Source organism: Colossoma macropomum, unplaced genomic scaffold, assembly GCF_904425465.1.
Source record: "Colossoma macropomum unplaced genomic scaffold, Colossoma_macropomum, whole genome shotgun sequence".
Taxonomy (NCBI): domain Eukaryota; kingdom Metazoa; phylum Chordata; class Actinopteri; order Characiformes; family Serrasalmidae; genus Colossoma; species Colossoma macropomum.
Genome location: NW_023494784.1, coordinates 10,887,007 through 10,914,913, shown reverse-complemented (window position 1 = coordinate 10,914,913; position 27,907 = coordinate 10,887,007). Strand labels below are relative to the sequence as shown.

General features: G+C 41.0%; 1 protein-coding gene across 1 annotated transcript in view; it reads right to left on the bottom strand.

Annotated features, from left to right (window-relative positions):
* Window positions 1-27,907, bottom strand: part of map2 (microtubule-associated protein 2) — a 222,915-nt gene that overhangs the window by 55,102 nt on the left and 139,906 nt on the right. Inside the window, exons 4-5 of the mRNA XM_036577613.1 lie at window positions 26,452-26,694; window positions 3,721-3,825 (exon numbers count right to left, since the gene is read on the bottom strand). Coding sequence (XP_036433506.1) covers window positions 3,721-3,825; window positions 26,452-26,659 — 313 coding nt within the window. The 5' untranslated portion in view covers window positions 26,660-26,694. The remainder of the gene's footprint in view (window positions 1-3,720; window positions 3,826-26,451; window positions 26,695-27,907) is intronic.

The following is a 27,907-nucleotide window of genomic DNA, read 5'->3' as shown; positions in this document are numbered from 1 at the left end:
GTGCAAATGTTACAACGTCCCCTGTAAGGGGGGTTCATTGTAACAGATACTTGTGTATGTATATATATACATATGCCCATTGCCTTTATATATATATATATATATATATATATATATATAATATTTTTACAGCCTAAACAGCTAAAAATATATGCATATATGCAAATATAGAAATCTGATAGGTGAAAAGAGAATGCAGCAAATTTATGTATACAGACCACAAATAGCACATTTTTTTAATGGACCTGTGCACTTCCAACAAATGAACTGTGTCCAGTTTATATGGGGGGATACAGAGTTCTCTGCCATGTGGGGGCTGCACTTTTGCCTGACTAGCTCTTACTGTGAGTTGTTAATATTCTAACAAAACCAAACCACATGCTTTTATAAAGAATATTTAAAACAATGAATAGTAAACGTGGCTTTATGGTTTTATAACCCTAACTGGAGAAAGAAAACTTGCTATTAATTTAGGAGAGATGATATGAACACAGTTGTGAAGTTGAAAAGATATGAAGGCATGCACAAAACAAAACAAAACAAAACAAAACAAAAACATCACGTCAGACTCTTTCAAAAGTAGCCAAACAGGCTGGCGGCCAGCAATGGGGAAGAACCAGTCTATACACACAGACAGACAGACAGAGTGACCAGGGCCATGCAGACCAGGAGAGTGGAGGATCTCTCAACCCTGACTCAGCACACAGGCGCACATACGCACACAGGGCCACAGCAGAGCGGTGAAGGAACAGGCCAGCTGTCAAAGCGGATATACCAAACAGCAAGAGGCAACAAGACACACTGCAGAGGCACGACACACACCAGCCCAAGCCTCAGAGAGAGGAGACACACACACACACACACACACACACACACACACACACACACTCTACAGACTCAGCGAAAAGCATGGACACTTATGAAAAAGGCCCTGCGCTGTACACATCGATGCCTAATATAGCACATATGCGAAATCCATAACGGAGTTACCTAAGTGTCACGTTGATGCATTGCTGCATCACTAAAGCTGTCTCTGATTGGTCTGAACCCAAACCAGTGACTGCTGCTGCCTGGGTACACTGCAGAATACCAGCAGTGATTTTCATACGCAGCACAGCAAAGCGTTTTCACAAGTTTTGCATCAAACTAGAGATGGCACTGATCTGAGACCAGGTACCAGCATTGTGCTGATATCAGCAGAAAATGCTGGATGTGATATCAGAGGGGAAAAAAATTAATCCGATCCAATCTTGTAACAAATCTATCCTGAAAAAGTGATCACTCACGCTGGCTATCTCTACATGCAAAGATTTTTTGCCAATCTGATTGAACACATTCTGATTATAGATTAAGACTGAGGTGTTTATTTGCTCACTCTACTCATTCTGATGGAAAATCTCCGTTTACATCAACAAGTAATCCGATCCCAAATTATGTACATAATGTGTAGAGAACCACTTAGTGTAGATGTTACCATGACAACGAGCATCATGTGAGTCCAGTCAGAGTGAGATGAGCAGCAGTGAGCAGTGCTTGTGTTTTTACTTTAAAATGATGTCAGACTCAGGAAAACGTCCTTCACGTGTCCTTATTAAAGAAGGCCGAGAGGAAGACGTCGTGTTCTGAGACACATAAGCTGGACGTCCGTCCCACCGCCGTCTTTTAAAGATCAGAGCATAAACTTCGTCTCCTCTGCAGACCAGTTTCTGCTCCGCCATGTTGAACGGTATGAACTTTCACTATGACACGACGAACATGATCAGAACGGACTTAGACTTTCTGATAGGGAATGTAATCAGATACAGGCGTTTACACAGATATTATTCTTCTATTTAATGGATCATTTACAGGATTACCCACCTCGATCAAGAGGATAGAAATTGTATTCTGAATAGCCTCAATCGGACTAGGCTATTCCGATTGAGCTGTTAGTCGGATTATTAATGGATTACTAGGCTGCATGTAAACGTAGCTTAGTAGTTTTACAGAAGAAATATCATCAGTATTGATACCAAGGTCCCAATAGCAGTATTGATAAGGAAAAAAGGTACTGTGCCATCTCTAGTATGAACAGCAGCATATAGCAAAAAAAAAGATGTTTTTTCACAGCTGGACTGAAGCACTGAAACGGACGGCCACACACCAGCACAGACGCAGAATGAAAGCGAACATAGAACCAACACACACCAAAAACCAGATATTTAAATTATAAGCACATCATCTTTCCAAAAAGTGCAAACTTCAGTGGCCTCCTGTATCCCAGGATGCCCTTCTACAACATTTAGTCCTTGGGCACCCCCATCAATTTTACTCTGTTCCAACTTCAAGCATGTTTGAATCAGGTAATCTATAGAACTCAGGTGATCTGACCCCCCCCAGCCCCTGATTACCTGAGTCAGGTGTGTTTGGAGCTGGAACAGAACAAAAGCATGGACTGGATTGGGATCGCCAAAGGCTGGGTTGAGAGCCTCTGTGCTACAAGGCTAAATGACAGTGGTGCCTCTGACCTGCACTGTAAAAATGACTTTGTGGTTTAACTTAGTAACCTGGCTACCTTGAAGAAATGATTCAGCACAAACTCAAATTTACACTCTTCTCCCTTTACCCCAATACCACTCAATCAGCCAAGACATGGAGCTCATATAGGACTGCTAACGTAGCTAATAACCCATGAGAATCTTTTTCCCCCAAAACTTAAGCATCACAACTTCAGTGCAAAGTTAACTTCAGGCACCAAACAAGCCTTGGCTGATCACAGTGCTGTGAAAAAGTCCTGATTTCCCCTATTAAGGCATTATTTGTCATAGTAAATGCTTGTAGGTCTTCAAACTAAATGTAATATTAATTATATTAATCAAAGAGAACCTGATCAAACCCCAAACACCCAGTTTTTGGATTGTTATTTTATTTAAGGGGAAAAGGCATCAAAAAAACATGAACCACACATGTCAAGCAACTGCTCTTTAGTTACTCAAGCAACAAATTAACCCAATGTAATTCAACTTAAAGCCTTCACTGTGACAAACATGCAATAGCAGAAAAAAGCAGGAAGGGGGGGAGCAAAAACTTTTTCACAGCACTGTACATTTGGGGCAAGGGGACAATTTCAGATTTTTTCCTGAACCATTCTTTAGAAAAAATATTTAATTTTATAATAAATAAGGTAACAGAATGCAAAACCCTGATTGTTGTTCTGCTAACTTAGTGTATCGCTGCTGTCAACAAAACCTTGTATCTCCATTTTTGTCATTTTTCAATTTTTGACATAATTTGAAAAGGCCTGTTGCCCTTTACATTGTCTGTAAATTTGATGATGAATGGACCACAGGAAACGACCCAAAATCACTTCAAAAAACGCCTGGTTCCATTGACTTACATTAAAAGCGAAGTATGTTTTTTCCTTCTCCTGTAAAGTTACCATTTTGGAGATACAAGGTTTTGTTCCAACAGCAGTGATATGTTGTTCAGTGAACTCAACATTTAAAGGCAGTCAGGTTACTTTTAAACAACCAATCTTTTTTACAGTGAGGATGATGTTGCCCACCTGTATCCCAGGATGCCTTATTACGAGGCTGAATGACAGCCTCCCACCTGAGCTTACAGTGGCATCGCCTAACCGAATACAGCCTCACATAATGCAAATTGTAGATGGCATGTGGTGTCGTCAATCTGCTACCAGCATAGCAGTGGTGCGTCCAGTCTGCCGGCGGTTTGGCCTACCTGAGGGCAGTCTGACAGCGGTGTCCGGGTGGAGCTCCTGCTCGCCCTTCAGCACTGCTACAGCCTCCGCCGTCACCTCCTGCACAATCCGCGCAGAGACTTGCTCTGGGCGACACACACATTCAAACACACACACGTCAAGCATGTAACACAACCCAAACACACACTCAATCACGCCTTCTCAATCACAAACCTGGAGACTGTACAGTGTAGAATTTTCCCTTTAACATATCACATTCAGGACATCAGCTAATTAACAAACGATTCATAATCAGAGGTGTTTAAAGCAGGTAAAACACTGAATGCATGTTGTATGAATGTTTGTACTGTTTGGCTCAAATAATGCAATAATAAATCTTTCATTTTTCCAGCTCGTTCTGGCTCCTGCACATGCACATATCCCCTCAAAGAGGGAGGGCTTTTCCTGCTTGCAGCTTAACCAGCAAACCAGCTGGCTCATTTTACTGAAGGGTGGGACTTTCCCCGTAAACAGATGCCATGCTGATCGTTACAAGCTCTCCCATTAAAAAAGACCAGTCTTCTCCTTTATAATGTCTCTGCTTATGTACTCTAATTAGCATCGTCTAAATCATCACACACTCCACTCACCATGAAGAGCTGTTAAGGAATCTGAAATAGACTTGGTTTCTGACACTGTATGACACACTTATCTATGAAAATGAACATAAATGTCATCTTTCGCCTGGCTAATGACACCATGACACTTTTGAATCCTGAATTTTGTCCACACTTTTGTAGCTTAGGCTAATCAACTAATCTGAGGGTGACATCTTGTCCTGGCAAGAGTTGAAGCGAGAGTGTGACAACAAACCCACCCGCAAGTAACAGAGAGTGATGCATGTGATGCACCTTTTTTGATGCGCTGATATCACTCTGCAACACACTGAATGAGGAGAAAATGATTTATTAAATACAGGAAAGAAGAAAGCTGTAATACACTGAGTGCATTTACATGCATTTAATAATCAGATTTCTGCAGTTATCTGATTATTCAAATGGTCATGTATACGGCACACTCCGATTTCTTAGATCAGAGTAAGAAATCTGATTAAGAAATCTGATAAAGAGAGCTGGATTTTAGCTCTGTAATCAGATTTCTTAGTGCATTTAAACTCTTACTCTGATTTCTTTCAGATTTTTCAGTCTGTGCATGTGCGAAACAGAGTGCGTTACCAGAAATAAGCAGCATTGCCGCAAAATGGCAGCAAAACATTTTTAGAGCGATGCTGAAACCAACTACGTGCTTGACGAAATGACAGATTTAAACATTCTTAATCTTCTAGATGATACATGTTCATATTTACTTTACGTTTACGTCACGTCGTCTTCTGTGAGTTTATTGGCTGGTTGCAAAGCAGAAATCTGATTACTGTCTGACTCGTGTAGACCTGGAGTTTCCCATTATCTGATTACTCCAGTGCATGTAAACACGTTGATCGGATTACTGACAAAATCAGATTTTCTGCAGTTATCGGATTATTAGGTGCATGCAAACGCACTCAGTGACTCACTAAATGCTAGCATAACGCATCCAAAACACAGCATATGAGATTATGTCAGCCAGGTATCTGACTGTACGCCTGTGATATCCGCTGTACACTACTGATACTACATTAAATTTGTTACTTGTAAAACATGCAGATAAACATATCCAATTTTTGAATAATGGTATTATATTAAAAATACGCACCTATTTTACAGTTGAAGTCTGGAGCAATTAGCTGGTCTTTAGCTTGTTTATGTTTTTATTTGATGCACTTGTTTGTTGTGTAAACTTTGTGATCACTTTATGAAGTGATGCAACATTATATCTGCCATTAGGATAAGAAGTAAGTGAGAAATGGTGCAAATCTATTTTTTCCTCAAACTATCGTTGCTTTAATGCAGGGGTGCACAACTCCAGTCCCACACAGTTTGGTGATTTACCTGCTCAAACACACCTGAGTCAACCCATCTGTTAATTGCCAGGTTTAACGGGTGTGTTTGAGCAAGGAAACTACCAAACTGTGCTGGACGCCAGCCCACCAGGACTGGAGTTGTGCACCCTTGCTTTAATGCAACATGGCCTCAGTCACAGTAATGATGTTTTTACTGATGCCCACCTCTGGGGACCAAAGGAGTGTAGTGAGCCTAAGGAAGGTAATAAGGTCCATTTTAGAGCCATATATTCTTACTATACTGCAAATACCTTGTGACCGGTGCACAGCTGTTTTGTCTGTAGTAATTAGAACAAGGATTCCCATTTAAACTGGTAAAGTCCATCCATTGTGGGGTGGAAAAATAATACAATCTATATTGTTTCACAACAGTGCAGCTGTAACGACCATTTTGAGAGCTAAAGAGTCTTTGAACTGAAGAAAATGTGAAATTGTGTAGGTGACTTGGGTTTTAATTGACATCTAATGAATGAAACTTCGGGTTTCTCTGAAGACCTGCACACAATTAGAAAGAAAAATAGGGTAATAAAGTTAGTCTCTCATAGACGCACTTTAATTGGGATTTTTTTCCCCCACTCAGTAGCGTTTCCAGGACGTACGGTGGAGGAAAACATTTTCTGAAGGACGGATAAGGAACAGAAATGGCAGGAGAATTGGCAGTAACAGATTGTCATGGCAACAGTGGATGGAGGACTCATGAGCAGAGAAAAGCCTCCAATTAGAGAGCAATTCCACAGCCGGCCCACGGATTGGCTGGTCAGAAACTCAGGAAAGAGACTCTGCACCAGCTCACAGATTTCAAAGAGGTCGTGTAGAGTATCACAGATGATCCAGCTTCAATTAAAACAATTTTCTAAGTTTAGACTATATAATTGAAGGTAGCATGATGGAATGGTAGCAACCGCATTGTTCATAAAGCTACATGACGCACATATGGTCATATACAAATGTTTGAACACCCCTGGTTAAAAGACAAACTTTGTTGATTTTCTAAGTGAAAATGAGTTAAACCATCCTCATACAGGTTATATATGACAAAACAGGTCATTTGACTAGGGGTGTTCCCATCCTTTGCATACAACTTTATGATATAAGTGATATAAACCTTCATAAACATTTCTTAATTCATATCCCGTCAGGTGTCGGCTGTCCAAAAGGCTGCCTTTGTCAACTCTGATGCCAAGTTGACATAACAGCTATGTTAAATGACAAGAAAACATATACAACACTGTCATTACATGTAAAGACTGTTTGTGTCAAAGCCTTTGCTATGGGTCCTTCTTCATTTGGACTGAGAATTCAGCTGGATACATTTTTAAAAATAAATTTCTTTCATCCCAAAACAAACTAAATAAATCTTAATATGTCCATTAACGTCTCCTATTATCATATATGCAAAAAGGAGCTTAATTCCAAACATATTTACAGTCACTGGTGTTGTATGAATATGGTGTAACACCAGTGACGGTGACTCCAGTGACTTTCTGGTTAAAACTGAGGATTTTGTAAATTGGCTGACTCATTGGTGACCTTGTGCAACTATTTAAAATCAGTAATAAAAATGATATTTGTCATTATTTTGACCAAATTTTAAACACGCAGTCATTAAAGCACATAACATCGGTGACACATGATAAACAAAATGATTTATATATTAATGAACTATAGTGAGCGAGTGTGACTCGCCTTCTCACGCCTGGAGATGCTTCCTCTCTGATGAGCCTCGACCCAAAGAAGCAGTTTAACAGAGCTGAAAATGCTGTGTTAAAATGTAAGATAAGAGTCCTGATAACACCAGTGACCACAACCTCTGGGACAAATGATTTTTTTAAAATAAAATACTTATATTTTTAATGTAGTGGAACATTAATGATATAAAAAGTAAACATGAATCTGTTTTATTCAAATTTATTCAAAGTTAAAACTATATTGTCTTATATTAAAAATGGTTAAAAGTGTTCAGTGTTGTTTTGTGACGAGCTGTTTAACGTCAGGCAAAAGTCTGTCACTTGGCATCAAGGTTGACAAAAGCAGCCTTTATGACAGCTGATGCATGTTGTAATAAGGCTTTAAGCATATTGTATGTAGGATTATTGTCAGTTGTCATGAAGGGCTTGTATGCAGGTGTCATACACATGAAACACTGCCTAATGAACAGTGTTACAGTGTAATTAACCAATCACGATTCATATTATTAGACCATAAAAGGTTAAATGACCTCAGGTATATATGGGTCAAAAGCCAAGATTTCACTGTAGCACAGCAAGCTACTGAGCGTAATCTGGTAAATGGCCATTTCACTGAAAGACTGGATATCGGATCTGATGTGATCTACGTTTCTGAAATGAATCGTGTTTTAATAATCATACACCAAGAATGAGACGATCCATTACCCAGGCTTTTAGAGAATGACTGAAATTCTCCATTCACTGCTGCTCAACATGATGGAGATCAATTCAAATAGCTGAGTACAAGGAAACAGACTCAAGCGTGACATTAACGCAGCAGGAAGCCAATGAATAAGGCATCTGTTCATGCAGGACTGGATGTGCATTGTTTGGCTCCTCCCAGTTCAGAAGAGTTTAAGGCCATACCCTCCTAAAAAGACGGTTCTTCAAGGGTTCTTTCGTAAAGAAAACGGTCTAGGATTCATTTGGTCTAGAACCAGGAGCACTCAAAGAACCCTTTGTATGGTGAAAGGGTTCTTCAGATTGATGGAGAATGTATTGTATATGGTTCTATATAGCACCAACAGGGGCTCATCTATTGTTAAAGGCTTGACATCATAACTAAAGAACCTTTTTTGGTGCTATATAGAACCCTTTTCAAAAAAAAAAAAGTTATATCTAGAAACATATACAACACATTCTCCATCAAGCTGAAGAACCCTTTCACGAGGCAAAGAACACTTTAATCATACAACGTATTCCTTGTTCATAGTTCTACATAGAACCGTTTTCTTTACTAAAAACCCTTTTTAAAGTGTGTAGATGGTTCTTTATAGACGCTGATTAAAGGGTTATGATTAAAGGGTTCTTTGCATCATGAAAGGGTTTTTAGATCGATGGATAATGTTCTGCAGGTGGTTCTATAGAGAACTTTTTTGAAAAGGGTTCTATATGGCACCAAAAAGTGTTCTTTTACTATGAAAAGCTTGAACTCATAACAATAGAATAATGTTTTTGGTGCTATACAGAACCCTTTTCAAAAATACTCAACATATTCTCCCTCAATCTGAAGAACGCTTTCACCCTGCATAGGGATCTTTGAGTGTTCATGGTTCTAGACCAAATGAATCCTAGACCATTTTCTTTACTAAAGAACCCTTGAAGAACCATCTCTTTAAAGTGTGTTCTATGTAGACCCTTTTTGAAAAGCGTTCTATATAGCACCAAAAAGGGTTCTTCTATTGTCATGATGTCAAGCTTGTCATGGTAGAAGTACCGTTTTTGGTGCCATATAGAACCCTTTACAAAAAAGTTCTCTATAGAACCATTTACAACACATTCTCCATCTATCTAAGGAACATTTTCATGATACAAAGAGTTCTTTGAGTACTCATAGATCTACATAGAACTTTCTTGAAAAGGGTTCTATATGGCCCCAAAAAGGGTTCTTTTACTGTGACAAGCTTGACATCGTAACAATAGAAGAACACTTTTTGGGTGCTTTATAGAACCATTTTCAAAAAAAGTTCTACCATATACCACGCATTCTCGATCAAGCTGAAGAAACCTTTTATAGTAGAAGAACCCTTTTTGGTGCCATATAGAACACTTAAAAAATAAACTTTAAAAAAAGTTCTCTATAGAACCTTATACAACACATTCTCCAGAGAACTCTTTCTTTGAGTGTGCATAGTTCTGAATAGAACCATTTTCTTTACTAAAGAACCCAAACTACACACTTTTAATTGTGTAGTTTGGGTAAAAAAAGATCTAATGCACAAAAACTTTTCCCAAATGTAGCAGCCAGGAAGTGTTTGGGTATCTGAAGTCTGCTTCTTTAGTTTTGCAATGGAAGTGTGAAGCTAATGAAGCTGGGTCATTTTATGGAAACGTCCATTTTTGTGTCCCTACCGTTTACAGATATATTACACCTGAAAAACATGTTAGGGTTACAGTTTACTCATATTTTAAAATAAAACTAAGTTATTTTAACAATCGCACCTTCTTGAGCCTCAATTTAGCAATATTGGTTTTTAAAGCAATTATCTAGAATTCCAAGCACCACAGAGGAGCTCGTCCTCACAGTCATGTGTAAAGGCTGAGGCCATATTTTGAGGTAAAAACATGTTTTTTTTTGCAATTTTAACTGCAAACTACATTATATATGGTTTAAATGACATAAAGAAAACAAATGGCAAATAAATATTATAAAACATATAATGAAAAGTGTCCCCAGGAGTCGTGTCACTGGTGTTACTGCGTAACTAAAAATCTCTTATTTTGAAATAAAAGTCACGCTGATGACATCACTTGACTTCCTTTTACCTGTTTTCTGAGGATCTATGAAGAAAAGCTCATGGTGAGTCAACTGAGTCTTTCAGTTATCAGAGATTTTCTCATTTAGCTCATGATTTCATATGAAGCTTTTAGCTGAAGTCAGTGGTGTGACCGACTTTATTCTTAGGTAATTGTGAAAAAATAGAAAACAAATGGATTAAATGACATATTTTAGTGGATATTCCATGATTGACAACATGTGGTTTGATGCTCTGTGGCAGCCATTTTGTAAAATGGATTTTTCATTAAAAATGTCTCTGGTGTTACCTTTATTATGTGTAACACCAATGAGGATCAGTAACACCAGTGACTCCTATGGAGAGACAAGCAGCCTGAAACGGACTCTGTACCCAATGCAAACTTCATACTCATAAGGTTCATCCATGCAGAAGTGATGAATGTTTATTAATCATAACTGAATGATTATCACTGTTAGCACTGCACGCTGCTGCTATAACGTCAAACCTCCATAGAAACCTTAAATGTGGGTTGGTGCCATTTCTTCCTCCCACATTCTGTATGCTACGTTCTGTAATCTGTTGAGTTTTCTTTTGTGCTGCTGGGCCTTTTTCGGTGCAGCGTCCACCCACTCCAACGCATCGAAGCACCCACGCGCTCACACGACAAATACATGTGAGCGGGCACGCAGCTGAAACCACCTACGCTCCAACACAGACACAGAGGAGAGAACGAAGAGTGAAAAATAAAGACACCCTCTTAGCCACTTAAAGTAATGCTCCTCACCCACATAGTTCAGAATGAGATCCATTATTCTTCACTCAGACACACCGAGACGCCTCCTGCATCCTCAATGTTACATTTCATCTGTGCTTTTAAAGAGAAAATCTACTCACAATTTCACCAAAGTATGGACAAAATTCAGGCTGCTTCTGCTTGAGCTGGCTGCTACTACTGTTTTTAGCTATGCAACATACTGTTGCCCATGTTTAGAGATAACAGTACGTCATACAGTGTCAGAAACTACATGAGCAAGTCTGAAATTAGGGAGCAACTCAAAGGCAAGTGTATGATGATTTAGGCATGTAGTTTACATGATGCTAACACACAGCATGTTAGGAGGCCTGTCACAGTTATTACATAATTGCCTGATTGCAATTATTTAAGCTGATTGCAATTATTTTCAGCAGTTTCAAAACTCTACGTTGCAACAAACAGAATGTGAATTGGACGTGTTTTTGAGGCAAATACATTTACATGTTATGAGTCTTACAAAAAAAGTTCCCTGACTGGTTCTAAAACGCATTTAGAGGGTTTGAGTAACGTTTGTTTATTTAATGTATGTGAATAACGCCTTTAAAGGGGGGCAGTGAGTAACGCTTGTTTATTTGATGTTTGTTAATGATGCCTTTAGAGGGCGGCGATGAATGACGTTTGTTTATTTGATGTTTGTTAATAACGCCTTTAGAGGGCGGCGGTGAGCGACGTTTGTTTATTTGATGTTTGTTAATAACGCCTTTAGAGGGCGGCGGTGAGCGACGTTTGTTTATTTGGTGTTTGTTAATAACGCCTTTAGAGGGCGGCGGTGAGCGACGCTGTTTATTTGATGTTTGTTAATAACGCCTTTAGAGGGCGGCGGTGAGCGACGTTTGTTTATTTGATGTTTGTTAATAACGCCTTTAGAGGGCGGCGGTGAGCGACGTTTGTTTATTTGATGTTTGTTAATAACGCCTTTAGAGGGCGGCGGTGAGCGACGTTTGTTTATTTGATGTTTGTTAATAACGCCTTTAGAGGGCGGCGGTGAGCGACGTTTGTTTATTTGATGTTTGTTAATAACGCCTTTAGAGGGCGGCGGTGAGCGACGTTTGTTTATTTGATGTTTGTTAATAACACCTTTAGAGGGCGGCGGTGAGCGACGTTTGTTTATTTGATGTTTGTTAATAACGGCTTTAGAGGGCGGCGGTGAGCGACGTTTGTTTATTTGACGTTTGTTAATGATGCCTTTAGAGGGCGGCGGTGAGCGACGTTTGTTTATTTGATGTTTGTTAATATCACCTTTAGAGGGCGGCGGTGAGCGACGTTTGTTTATTTGATGTTTGTTAATATCGCCTTTAGAGGGCGGCGGTGAGCGACGTTTGTTTATTTGATGTTTGTTAATATCGCCTTTAGAGGGCGGCGGTGAGCGACGTTTGTTTATTTGACGTTTGTTTACAACACTTTTACAGGGAGGCGGTGAGTGACGTTTGTTTACAACACCTTTAGAGGGCAGCGGTGAGCGACGTTTGTTTATTTGATGTTTGTTAATATCGCCTTTAGAGGGCGGCGGTGAACGACGTTTGTTTATTTGACGTTTGTTTACAACACCTTTAGAGGGAGGCGGTGAGTGACGTTTGTTTATTTGATGTTTGTTAATATCGCCTTTAGAGGGCGGTGGTGAGCGACGTTTGTTTATTTGACGTTTGTTTACAACACCTTTAGAGGGCGGCGGTGATTGACGTTTGTTAATTTGACCTTTGTTTATAACACCTTTAGGGGGCAGCGGTGAGTGAAGTTTGTTTATTTGACGTTTATTTATAACACCTTTACAGGGCGGCGGTGAGTAACGTTTGTTTATTTGATGTTTGTTTATAACATCTTTATAGGGCGGCGCTGAGTAACATTTGTTTATTTGATGTTTGTTTATAACACCTTTATAGGGCGGTGGTGAGTGACGTTTGTGTATTTGACGTTTGTTTATAACACCTTTACAGGGCGGCATGTTATTAACAACATTTGTTTATTTGAGCTCAGGCTGAGTTTGTCATCAGTTGGGAGGTACTAAGTATAAACGGCTTGGAGGGAAGACAGCTAATCAGCCACTTTGGCCACTTCAGGCTTGTACTTTAATAGCAGTAAACAATGAATAAAAAAAGCTAAGTAATTGTTTATCACAATTATTTACATGGAAATTAATCATCTGCTAACATTTCATGATTGTGACAGACCTACTAATTAGCTACATTAGCCTCTTAGCTCTAGAAGCAAATTTGAGACACCAAACATGCCTTGGCTGATGAAGAACATGCAGGAAAAAGATGAAATTTGCACATTTAAATTTTCACCAAAATATATATTTAATGGACTGTTTGACCACAAAAATTAATGAAGCCAAGTTAGACACTCCTGCTGGCTTAAAATCAAAGTCTTCTATGTTAGTGTAGGATTCCTTTAACAGCAATCAGGGACTAAGACAGATTCACCACAGCGCAGAGACCAAGCCGTTCCCAGCAATGCAATTAAAGCAAAAACAGATAACTGTGTACTGTAATTGCTTATTCTCGCCCACACACCTCCAGATGAGTCAAGAGAGTAAAGCCACGAACATAAAAGACTAAAGCAACACAGAGAGAGAGAGAAACAGAGCAACATAACAAGCAACATAACATGAAGGTGGCAAGAGATGATGAGAGCAACACAGAGAGAAAGAAGAGGGAGAGAGAGACAAAGAGAAAGTAGAAAAGAGAAAGAAACAACGAGAGACATACAGAAAGAGAGTGAGAGAGAAATTCCTTTACTCCATAAATCCTCTCCTCCCTTTGATCTTGAATTCATTTTATAACCAAACAGATTAAGACAGTAATGCTCAGTAATACACGGCTCAGTCCTGTCGCTCACATCAAAGCACCTTCACTCGCAGCACTCACACATTCACTCACTGCACTGCTCTTCACTGCACTCACACATTCACTCACTGCACTGCTCTTCAATGCACTCACATTCACTCACTGCACTCACACATTCACTCACTGCACTGCTCTTCACTGTACTCACACATTCACTCACTGCACTCACACATTCACTCACTGCACTGCTCTTCACTGCTCTTCACTATACTCACACATTCACTCACTATACTCACACATTCACTCACTGCACAGCTCTTCACTGTACTCACACATTCACTCACTGCACTGCTCTTCACTGTGCTCACACATTCACTCACTACACTGCTCTTCACTGTGCTCACACATTCACTCACTGCACTCACATTCACTCACTGCACAGCTCTTCACTGTACTCACACATTCACTCACTGCACTCACATTCACTCACTGCACAGCTCTTCACTGTACTCACACATTCACTTACTCCACTGCTCTTCACTGTATTCACACATTCACTCATTGCACTGCTCTTCACTGCACTCACACATTCACTCACTGCACAGCTCTTCACTGTACTCACACATTCACTTACTCCACTGCTCTTCACTGCACTCACATTCACTCACTGCACAGCTCTTCACTGTACTCACACATTCACTCACTACACTGCTCTTCACTGTACTCACACATTCACTCACTATACTCACACATTCACTCACTGCACAGCTCTTCACTGTACTCACACATTCACTTACTCCACTGCTCTTCACTGTATTCACACATTTACTCAGTGAACAAACACATTCACTCACTGCACTAATACATTCACTCATGGCATTGCTCTTCACTGTGCTCATATGCACTTACTGCACTAACACATTCACATACAGCACAAAAACATTCTCTGTGCTCACATTCACTCACTGCATCAATACTTCTACTTCCTGCACTAACAAATTTACTCACTGCACCAATACATTCACTCACAACACATTTACTCACTTCGCTGCTCTTCACTGATCTCACACATTCAGCCACTGCACTAACACACTCACTCACTGTACTGTAACTATCATGCTGTTCATTCTGCTCTCATGTCAGGTTCGTATTCACTTGTATAACAGCTAAGCCTGAAGTGTGGGTGAGTAGAGTTTATCCCAGGTCCATGAAATTGTCTTATCCATGCTCATCCCACAAATGCGTCCTTTCCTATTGTTTTGAGGTTTTACAGAACATTGACAAAAACCTTGTTCAACCAAAAGAGAAACTGTAGTGCATAACAACATTTCAGAATATATATTTAGTTATCTAAATTTAGTGTGTATTATTCATTTAAAACGACATTCGTATGTGTATAAAATCTTACATTATTATGTTCTTTGTTTCAGTCTGGTATATATGGAAGTTACTGGTAGTAGCCAATGCACAGCATCTTAGTGTTCAAAGAACTAAAGTCAGGGATTTTTTAGCGTAGCCTGTCAGATATTTATGACTATACCTGAAAAAAACAATAACTACATAAATATACACAATTTATTCTAAGTGTATTAATTTCCAGACAAAATAAATACATGAAATTAAAAACATACTCTATAACATATTTTGACAAAAACTGAATCAGGTGGAAAAACATATTTACAATATTCTGCAAAAGCTGTCTAACCTTTTAGCAACAATTTCCAAAAAAGAAAAAAGAATATATATTTTTAGCAGAGCACTGATAGGACAGCTGGCAACTTTTCTACCTGCAGTGTTGATTTGTGGTGTCTAAGCGTGCACGTCTGGACAGATGTGGCAGTCCGTCTGTGCCTTTGTGTCTGAGAGACGAACTGCTGCATCATCAGCCCAGACACCAGACAGACGAGTCCTAAAACAGCCCCCACCCCCTAAACCGGACCGCCTGCCTCAGATACACTCAGAATACTAATGAGACACTGTTGATTAACATAAATGAACACAGACACACACACACACACTGTATAAGATCCCAGTCTCAACAGTTACACTATCTCACCTATTATTGAATAAAAAAATAATATAAGGACTCAAAACACAAAATCATCTTCAGTACAGTCACTCATGCAGCCTCACACAGCATTACATCACACCAGCCCATCCAGCCGGCGCTCACAGAGAGAACAGACTGCAGTTCATACGTTCACAATGCACTCATATTCCACTTTGAGACCTAAAGCAATACTGTCATAGACATACAGTGCATCCTCGTTAGCCTGAGGCATCACATCACCACTAAAGCAAAAACCTACATCAGCTATTTTTGATACTAGACTAACATTTCCTTGTACAACACTGCAACAGTCCCACCTCATTTATCTCATTTCTAAATAAAACAGCCTTTAAGTACAAGTTGTTCATTTTTCAGTGTCAGGAAAAAAGCAGAAAACTGATTTTTAAGCAGAAAATGTTCCACAAAAGCCTAATAAAGCTAAATATACACGCCTTTTTTACAGCTTCCATTCTTTTTGGGAAACCTGCATTCAGTTCCTCAAAGAAATCTGCAGACACACCTCCAAAATTCAGTCTTAGAAGCTGGTTGATCATTTTCTGAAGTAATCAAACACATTCAGTGGTGTTGAGGTCTGGGCTCTGGGGTGGTCAGTCCATTGTTCAGCTTCTTTGTTTGATGTGTCCGTCTCCTTTTCTCAGTGAGGTTCTTCTTGAACAGCTACACATCCTTTCAGACCCACAGCGCTGAGTCGTCTTCTCACAGTGGAAGGATGGACAGAAACACCTGTGGATGTTTTCAGATCTGAAGCAGCTTGATTTTCTCCTCTCTCTCAGAGATGAAAGCTTGTTTATGCTGTTTATCTGATGGGGACAGTTTTGGTGTCTACCAGGTCTTCCAGGTGGTTGTTAGGAGTCACATTTTCTCTGTAGATTTGAATCCCTTTCCTTACACACGCTGATAATCTTATATCTATTGATGGTTTCTGACTTTTGCAGAGGACTGTATGATGTTGCACAGAGTTCACACCAGCTAGAAACCAAGCTCTTACTCAGAAGCCCAGCTGGTAGAGAGAACTATGAGACGAAAAACATCCCCATCGTAGACATACAGTGCCTCCTCATTAGATACAGGCAGTACATCTCCGCTGGATTAAAGCCCTTCCTTAGCCAGCCTTTTCTAACCAGAGGCAGAAGAAACATTTATTGTCTATTGTATCACAAGCTGGTCTACAAAAAACAATTCACAATTCACAGAAAGGGTCTGAAAACCCCAGAAAAACCCAGAAAAACAACAGTGTAACCCGTAGCCAGTGCTGGGCTTCTCAAAGCTTCTCTTTTGTCGACACAAAGCAAGCTGGTCACAGACATACAGTACATCCTCATTAGCCATTGGCAGCACATCACCACCAAACTGAAGCCACCCAGAGACAGAAGCAACATGTCATTACACAGTCCTAACACCAGATAGACTACAACACATAGAAATCACTCAAAAGTCATGAAACCTCACCAGATGTACAGAAACGAGGCGCTTACCCAAAAGCCCGCGGTGCATGTATGGCTGTTCGGAGCCGAATGCTTTCACCCTCGGCCGCGCCTGCCTGCCTGCCAAAAATGAACGAGGGGAAACGGCTGCTGCCGGCCCGCACCGGAGAGAGGAAAGCTGTTGCCACGGCAACGCGCCGCCTAGGCCCAGGATGAATGTACACTCAGCATGCCTTGGCTGTGGATACCACCGCCGACAAAGCGTGTGCGCTACTGACTCACTGCATGTGTGGAGGTGCTGCTGCTGTTTCTGGCTGCATTCAGATTAGAGAAGCATCTTCTTGTCATTGGCTTCAGTATCACAAGCCTGTTTCTGCTTCTACTTACAGTGGAATTCCACCAATCTTTCTAAATTTCAGCACAATTAATGCATTACGATGTAGACAGTCATATAAAATGATTCACTGTGAAATCTGCCAATCTGGAGAAACGTACAGAGTCAGAACTGTTCACAGTGGTGGTGATAGGAACCAGAAATCTATGGTCTAAAAGCTATTTTTGGTGTTTGAGCCAGTTTTATAACAGTTTTGAGACTAGCTTTTGTGACAAGCTTGAGACAGTTTTGAGACAAGCTTTTCCAAAATATAATTTTTAAAATATATGTTGAAGTTTGAACATTGCTGGTCAGATTACATGTGTTTTTGATTTAATTTCTAATTTCTAAAAGAAACTCTGCACCGTCTCATAGACTTCAAAGTGATTATGTACATTATCAAAGGTGATCCAACTTTAATTAAAACAATTTCCTACCTTACACCATATAATTGTATTCAGCATGATGAAATTGTAGCACTTTCACGGTTCATAAAGCTGCATGACATGTACACACATTTATACGCAAACGTTTGAACATTCCTGGTTAAATGACATGCTTTGTTGATTTTCTAAGTGAAAATAAGTTCACACACCATCTACAGAGAATACACTTAAATATGACATTTTCTGCCGATGTTATTGCACCATTTCTAATTCTGCGTTTAACACACTGGAAAAAATACAAATAAAATATAAAATGGGTCTTTTGCACAGGCTATGTTTAATGTATTTTTCCCCAATATGATAAATTCAGCAAAAACACAGTGATTGCACATTAAAAAGTGAAGAGGTGTGTAGAATGTCAATGACAAAACAACAAAACACTGGCCAAAGGTGCACAAACTTTTGCATACGCAATGCAAAAATGCAATTTTTTTATTCGGTTTTCCAGATTTACCAATATTGTACATTCAGAGTACACATGTGTGGTCACTGGTGGGTTGGATAGTAAATAAAATGGCTATGTTTGTGTTGTAGTCATGGCGACCCCTGGTTCCTTTCACCACCACTGTAAAGAAATTAGAGTTGGTATGTTTCTCTACAATGAAGCATTTCACACCAAACCACTCTGAACGACTTAGTTTACATCTGAACCATTGAATTATTTAGAAATAATGTAGAATGGAGGTGGAATTTCTCTTAAAATGTAATGCAAATATGCTCTGTATCATAATAACTGGTACAACATAAAAATCAAGTCAGTCAGCACAGAATTACAGTCTTAGTGAGGCTATAACTGCTCTTATGTTCTTACACTGTATGAAACACTGTTATCCATAAAAATGGACAAAAGTAAGGACACAACTACTGCTTTTAGCTGTGCAACCCACTTAAATAGACAACAGCACCTCATACGGTGTCCAAAACCACATGAGCAACTCTAAGATTACTTAACAACTCAACGCAGTTTAAGGGAAGTCTGATAAATTAGATACGCTGTTTGCATGATCCTAGAAGCTAAGAGCTCACATTACTTGTTAGCTACATTAGCTTCGTAGCTCCAGGGCAAAACTAGAGAAGCAAACTTCAGGCCCCAAACACGTCTTGGCTGATCGACTCCATTTGGGCTAAGAGGGAACGCTGTGTACGTTTGATTTTTTGCTGAAATACCACTTTAACAGATCTTTAGAGCTGCGCTGTGCTGAGTTTTGTGAGGGCAGTAATCTGTGTTTACGTGAGCCTGCGGTTTGAATATACGTCAGCTTTCGATCTCTTGCTCTGCGCAGGATGACATCACCGGCTGAGAAAGTCTTTGGACTCTCCTAGAAACTCTGAACGGGTCTGAGCTCCTCGCACGGCGATAAATCTCAAAACGGGATAAAGACAGAGTGGGTCTGCAGGCCGATCCGGCTGGCGCTGAAGGTCGGCACACATTTCAATAAAAATCAAACTAATTCAGACCAAAGGCTGAGTGAGTCTGTGCCTCTTCAGTACGAGCTCTCTCTCTCTCTCTCTCTCTCTCTCTCTCTCTCTCTCTCTTTCTCCCCCTTACCTTTCTCTCTGTTTCTCAAGCTCATCCCTGCCTCTCTCTCTCTCTCTCCACTCCCTGCCGTCTTCTGTTTTTCCTTGTCTCTCTCTTTCTCTCAATTCCTCTCTTTCTTCTTTCTCTCTCTCTTCTCCCTGCCTCTGTCACTATCCTTCACTCTCTCTTTCTTCTCTCTCTGTTTCTCTCCCTGCTGTTCTCTCGGTTCTACCTCCCTATCTCTCTCTCTCTCTCTCCCTCTGCCTCATTCTCTTTTTCTCTGCCTCTCTCTCTCTCTCTCTCTCTCTCTCTCTCTCTCCCTCTGCCTCATTCTCTTTTTCTCTGCCTCTCTCTTTCTCTCTCTCTCTTACCTCCCTATTTCTTTCTTTCTCTCTCTCTTCTCCCTGCCTCTGTCACTATCCTTCACTCTCTTACTTTCTTCTCTCTCTCTCTCCCCTTGCTGTTCTCTCGGTTCTACCTACCTATTTCTTTCTTTCTCTCTCTCTCTCCTTCTGCCTCTCTCTCTTTCTTTTTTCTCTGCCTCTCTTTGTCTCTCTCTGTACCTTGCCCCCTCTCTCTCCTCCCTCTGTCTCTCTCTCCCCCCCCCCTCTCTTTTTTCTCTGCCTCTCTCTCTCTCTCTCTACTTCTCGGTCCTACCTCTCTATGTCTTTCTTTCTCTCTCTCCCCTCCCTGCCTCTCTCTCTTTTCCTTGCCCCCCCTCTCTATTTCTCGGTCCTACCTCTATATGTCTTTCTTTCTCTCTCTCCCCTCCCTGCCTCTCTCTCTTTCTTTTCCCCCGCCTCTCTCTCTCTCTCTCTCTCTCTCTCTCTCGCCTCTTTCTCTCTTTACCTTGCCCCTTTCTTTCTCCTCTGTCCCTCTTATCTTTGCCTCTCTCTCTCTCTTAATCTCGTCCTTGTCTCTCTTTCTCATTTCTGCTTCCCTCTCTCCCCTCCTTGCACCTCTCTGTCCCTCGCCCCTTCCTGCCTCTCTCTTTCTTTTCTTCCTGCCTGTCTCTCTCTCTTTCTCTCTCTCTGCATTAATGCCATTGTCTTTCTCTCGTCCTGTCTCGCAGAGCAGTGTCAGGAAGCCAATATTCTTTTGTGTAAAAGGTTTGTTTTTGTGTCACACTCTTTTGCCCCGAACTGACAGAAAACCCACCATCACGCTCACACAAGACCCCAGAGATTTCTCCAGCTTTGTGCTGCAGTCAAAGGTCTTTATTGAGAACTCCACAGGGAAGAGCCGAGCTCTAAGTGAAGGGCAGGTACACAGTCGCGGCAGCAGACGCTACCACCTTCCCTCCGGCCAAACAAAGCTCCGTGATTACATTTGGAAAAAACAAGCTAAAGTCATTTTGAATATTCATGTGTGGGAGAGGAACAGGTTGTTCACATCAATGCTGCCACCAATAGAGAGCGCGTGCTGACTCACTGCATATGTGGTGCTGCTGCTGGTTCTCTCCCACGTTTTCAGTAGCAATGCAAGACAGCGACTAACAAGTGATATGATACTTCATTCAAGACTGACAACATCTTATTTGTTTCATCTTCCTGGCAAAATCTATGTTGACAATAACAACAGAGATACAGCCTTAAAACAAAGATCCTTTAAGGGTTCTTTGGTACGGGAAATGATTATGTATGTACTAATATGGGAGCACTGGGTTAATGCTGATGCTCATACACATTTATAAAATGTAGAAACTGGGTCCACCTACATTAGCGGTGTGGAGAAATACATTTCTACAGTCATTAGTTTCTAGAAGGTTACAAATGGCTTAAAGTGAATAAAATAATTTTTTGCATGAAAACCCTGCATCACCTAAACCAATCTGCTCTTCTGAGGTACAATAAATACATCAAATATAGAGAATTTATAAATATGAATTATCGGTCAAATTTAGGCACCAATCTGCTGCTGCTAACTTGTTTAAAGAAATATCTGCCAAAACAATTCCAATATTATTATTATTATTATTATTATTATTATTATTATTATTATTATTATTATTATTATTATTATTATTATTATTATTATTATTATTATTATGCATAATGTCCATAATGGGCGGTACGGCGCAGTGGGTAGCGCTGTCGCCTCACAGCAAGAATGGCCTGGGTTCGATTCCTGGCCGGGTGACCAGGGTCATTTCTGTGTGGAGTTTGCCTGTTCTCCCCGTGTCTGCGTGGGTTTCCTCCAGGTACTCCGGTTTCCTCCCACAGTCCAAAAACATGCAGTCAGGCCAATTGGACATGCTAAAATTGCCCCTAGGTGTGAGTGTGTATGTCTCTCTGTCTGCCCTGCGATGGACTGGCGACCTGTCCAGGGTGTATCCTGCCTTCCGCCCAATGACAGCTGGGATAGGCTCCAGCACCCCACCGTGACCCAGAAGGATAAGCGGTTTAGATGATGGATGGATGGATGGATAATGTCCATAATAGAAAACTTGTATATTTGGTACTATGTACCACTAAGAGTGTATCACAGACTATTTTTTTTAGATGCAAAGCACCTAGATGTCACTCACTCACTCATTCGCATTGGGCAGACTGAAGACTGTACACAAAGGGGAGCTATTATACTCAAACAGTTTTGTGTGCATCATTGAAAGGGAGGAAACTAGAACCCCAACCTCACGTAGCATGTATGTTTGGATTCTTATATATAAGATGCAAAAGGCCTGTACTCCACAAAAGCATGTAAACACCAGGCTCTTTCGATGCTGCTGCCAGAGCAGTACACCAATGATGGTTCACTGATAAGAGACACGTTCACTTGATCAGAGTAATGATGCTTCAGTTCAAGTCAATGTAAATCAATTAAGTTGAGACACGGATGGACGTCAACCAACAGCACAAATAGTTTCCAGAATCTTCTACCACTGACCTTAGTACAGCACCTTGCTTGTCACATCACGTTAATGCGACTCCTTTCCTTTTATCTGTCTATCGCAATTACGGCTGTTCCCCCTCTGCCTTGCTGTCCTCTGCCACCTCTCTCTTTTTTCCTCTTTTCTCCTCACTCATTCTTCTCCTGCCCCCTCCCCTCACCTTCTCTCTCTTCTCCTGACATCACCCACTCCTCACTGCGGACATGCCTCAACCCACAGCTCCTCGAGTCACGACACCAGTTTTTAACCAGTTATGCTAAAGAGCTTCTTTGTTGCCCTGCTATGAAAAAAAATATGTATAAAGATCTATGTAGTATTGAACTGATTCATTATAATTTGAAGGGTGACCATTGTTGCTGGCTAAGGATGCATTCAGAGTGGACATCAAAGCATGTTTGTGAGTCGCTCTGGGTAAGAGCACTTGCAAAATGCGGTACATGTAAATATAAACATGTATATTTCAGATGCTTCACCTTCTACAATTCCAGAAATTTAAAACGGATGAATATCTGGCTGAAATATCCTGTTTCTCTAGAACTTTAAGTACTAGAGCAGAATATATCTCTGTGTAAACACTTCATGATGAATGGACCAATGGAAATGGTCATAAGGTACAACTAGATTGTATTAATATACAATGTTTTTTGTACAGTACTATGCAAAAGACAGAACCAGCCCTGTGTTTATTTAATTTCCAGTCTAAATGACGATTAAGTACAAGTTATTTATTTTTTCAGGAGATATTAGATATAAAAATTATTTCTGAAACTATAGTTCATTTTTTTTTTTAAAGATTCTGAGAAAATGGGTCTCCTAACAACCACCTGGAAGACCTGGTAGACACCAAAACTGCCCCCATCAGATAAACAGCACTTAAAGCTTTCATCTCTGAGAGAGAGGAGAAAATCAAGCTGCTTCAGATCTAAAAACATCCACAGGTGTTTCTGTCCATCCTTCCACTGTGAGAAGACGACTCAGCGCTGTGGGTCTGAAAGGATGTGTAGCTGTTCAAGAAGAACCTCACTGAGAAAAGGAGACGGACACATCGAACAAAGAAGCTGAACGATGGACTGACCACCCCAGAGTCCAGACCTCAGCATCACTGAATGGGTTTGATTACTTCAGAAAATGATCAACCAGCTTCTAAGACTGAACTCTGGAGGTGTGTCTGCAGATTCTTTGAGGAACTGAAAGTGAGTCTCCTGAAAAGAATGGAAGCTGGAATAAAGGTAGAGTGGACACATAAAACAAAAAAGCACCAAAAAAATGTAGTTGTTGAGACTTCTGTGTAATTTTCTTTCAAACATATTTTCTGCTTTATCTCTTGAAAAATAAATAATTTGCACTTAATGGCTGTTTTATTTGGAAATTAAGTAAATGAAGGCACAGTATTGTAGACGGTCTAAATATGGTCTATGTGTGTGGCAGCATACAGTGTGTGTGTGTGTGTGTGTGTGTGTGTGTGTGTACAGTATCTCTCAGTGTGTAGGAGTCAGAAGCTGTTCCCAGTAGGTTCGTACTCCATCATTAGAGCAGTAAATAAGGGGTCCCAGTCCCAGTCCTGCCCCCTGATCTGTGCGTCTATGTGTGTGTGTGCTGTCCTTTTCCCCAGGCTCTACTTCTCGGTGCTAGGAGTTGCCATGGCAGCCGATATCCTCCGGTTCGCTCTGCCTGGCCCATTGTTCCCCATCCCTGCAATCTTTTGCCTTCACCTTCTATTTATGCTGACACCAGAGATCCGCATCCGCCGCCTCGTTTTCCAGCTCTTATACCCGCCAGACAGAGAGAGTGCACCACAAAGTTATTATCAGCTTGCTGTTTCTCTTACTCCTACATCTAGTTCTAATGGGAGCTTCTCCTTATTGAAATCTTAAAAGTCGTGAGACACTCCATGCCTCTACCCACACTCGTTCACCCCCACGCCTTTTCTTTCCTTTCTGACAAGCATAAAATATGAATTCAAACCGTCTGTAGGAAAGACGGGGGGCTCCCTCTCAGCTCCCTGTGATGCTGCTTCGTTAATGTGGCACAAATATCAGCATCAGAAACTCCAAGTTCTTTGAGTTAGCTAGAATAAAAATTCTTAGAAAGCTGAAGTCGCTCAAAACTTCAAACTTTTTTGACATTGGACGACCACCCAGGTCAAGAGAGAAGGAAACTTGAATTGATCAACATATTTAAACGGATTATGTCTACAAAGCAAAGGCCAATCTTGTGAAAACTGGGTAAGAAATATCCATTGTAGCTAAACAGTAGTGTATGAGCTAATTGTTCAATGTAATCCCCTAAGAGCATGAGGAAGAACCATTAAGAGGAACCAAGACTCAAAAGGAGAATCTTCCTCTTAGAGCATGAGGATGAACCACAGAAGAACCAAGACTCCAAGAGAAAACCTCCCTAAAAGCATGAGGAAGAACCACTGAGAGGAACCAAGACAAGGAAACCCATCCTCCTCTGGGCTGCACTGCACAGCGTAGTTGGAAAAAATTGTACAAGGAAAATTAAACAGTGGCGCTTGGATCATATAGAAAAAGATCCAGAGATGAATCAGTGAAGATCTGTCAAACATCTAGAGAATCTGACAGTGTAGGACATAAAGAATGGTACATTGACCAGAGATTATTTCCCCAGACAGGCACTAAGCCTTGTCCTAGATTACATGTTCCTTTCAATGGAGAATCTCCTTTAAGAATATTGTGAAGTCCAGGACTAGATTTAATCCACCTGGGAAACCAAATTAGTTATTTTCAGGCATGCAAAATGCTGACACAGGTGTTACAATGCTCACACATAGCCATCAAACATAAGTTGGGAGTGATGATTTTCTATTGAGCACCTTTGGGATGAGTTGGAGTGATGAAGCTCTACAGAACCCCTTTAAGATGAGTTGGAGTGATTAAGCTCTACTGAACCACGTTAAGATGAGTTGAAGTGATGAAGCTCAACAGAACCCCTTTAAGATGAGTTGGAGTGAAGAAGCTCTACTGAACACCTCTGGGATGAATTAGAGTGATGAAGCTCTCCTGAACATCTTTGGGATGAGTTGGAAGGATGAAGCTCAGTTGAACACCTCTGGAATGAGTTGGAGTGAAGAAGTTTTAATGAACACGTTTGGGATGAGCTGGAGTGATGAAGCTCTGCTGAACACCTTTGGAATGAGTTGGAGTAATGAAGCTCTGCTGAACACCTTTGGGATTAGTTGGAGTGATGATGCTCTGCTGAACACCTTTGGGATTAGTTGGAGTAATGAAGCTCTGCTGAACACCTTTGGGATGAGTTGGAGTGATGAAGCTTTAATGAACACCTTTGGGATCAGTGGGGGTAATGGATCAGTTGGAGTGATGAAGCTTTGCTGAACACCTTTGGGATGAGTTGGAGTGATGAAGCTCTACTGAACACCTTCGGGATTAGTTGGAGTGATGAAGCTCTGCTGAACACCTTTGGGATGAGTTGGAATAATGAAGCTCTGTTGAACACCTTCTGGATGAGCTGGAGTGATGAAGCTCTGCTGAACACCATCTGGATGAGCTGGAGTGATGAAACTCAACTGAAAACCCCTGGAATAACTGATGAAATAAGGCTGATGAAGTTCTACCGAACACCTTTGGGATGTGTGGCTATTTGTGGAGTGCCATTTGTGCAAAAAAGTTAATGGGCCAACCTCGGTGCTGAATGGTCTTTTGTCTGAATGAAAAGCTCTGCAGAATTGTTCTAACATCGAGTAGAAAGCTGTCCAGAAAAGCAGAGGCTGTTACTGCAGCAAAGGGCCCTATTACATAATAACTTCGATTTTGGATAAAATGTTGGATGACCAACTTTTGGACATTTAGTGTAACAGTGTGAAAGACATTCAGCGTAAAGCAGGATTACAACTTTTAGAAACAGATTACAGGAGTTCATGCACAGGTTGGAGTCATGAGGCTCATAAAATTTCCTGACAGAGGTTCCAGACAGATGATTAGTGAGTTGTGGTTCAGGTTCCTACCTGCAGTAACAGCATGGCCTGAGGGCAAATCCCCGTTAAAGCCGTTCTCTTTGGCGTATGAAGCAGCAGAGCCAGCGTGGGCGCCGCCAGGCTGGCACGCCCTGTAGGAGAAGCCGTTTTCCCCATGACCAACTGGGCTGGCTGACCCCTGGGCTCCAGGCGATGCCCACTGGGGGGCGCTGTCCTCAGGCTGCCGACCGTCTGCCATCAGAACCGGACGAGGGAGAAGGTAACTCCTTACTGCTGAGAAGCACAGATAAAAACAGTGATATATTAGGCCTGGACAATTTGATTACATTATTGCGATGTCTTGACCAACAATATTATTTTTCGCTTTAATGCTTCATCAACCTTATTGCTTAAATGCAAGCTTGCATTGAATCACTTAAACCGCAAGGGTCCTCATGTGGGTTCAATTATATTAATTCTTCACATATTACACATTCGTTTCATTGCAGTTACTGCATAATTTATAGGTGTTACTGAGTCTTAAGATCAATTACTGAAAACTTAAAGGACAGCAAGTGGTTAAAATGGGTTCTGCAATACAAATTTAAAATATTGGATAGTTGTCTGCCCTGCCCCTCCTCCTCAGACTCGAAGCACATATGGGTTGCCAGGTGTAAACAATGTGAAAAAAGGCTGTCTAAGACCAGCAATTATCAGAAAGAGAGTGGTCAGCTTTCACATAGTAGGGAAAGGTTCTTTTTTAAAGCGCTGCAGTAAACTATTATGAAATGTCATTTTATTTATCATACAATTAGCTGGAGGCTAAGATGGAGAGGTATCTCAGGGTCTTCTTGTTCATGAGAGATGGGAAGAGGGATCCTGAGATCGACCATAAGGCCGGTCTACATCCCAACCCTCACATACGGTCATGAGCTTTGGTTAATGGCTGAAAGAATGAGATCACAGATACAAGCAGTGGAAATTAGTTTTCTTCACAGGGTGGCGGGCTACACTCTACTGACAGGGTGAGGAGCTCGGTCATCCAGGAGGAGCTCAAAGTAGAGCCACTACTCCTCCACATTGAGAGGATCCAGCTGAGATGGTTCGGGCATCTGATCCGGATGCCCCCTAGACGCCTCCCAGTGGAGGTTTACCAGGCACAGCCGACTGGGACAAGACCCTAAAGCTGACCTAGGACCTGCTAGAGGTCTCCCAGTATAAGCTGGAGGAACTTTCAGGGGACAGGATCACCTGGGATTCACTGCTCTCCCGACTACCGCATTCCTATCTGGATTGAGTGGTTTAAAATGATGATGATGATCATGAAGATGATGATGATGATATACATTAGCTTGATAATCTTAATATATTATATGCTACTTAAGAGGCAATGAGTTGTTTGAGATGTGGCCCGATTTACACGTGCAGCTCAGGGAAGTCCAATCAGTCCCATAGCAGCAGACAGACTGAAGATGAATCAGTTTGCACTGTGCTAATGGGAGCAGAT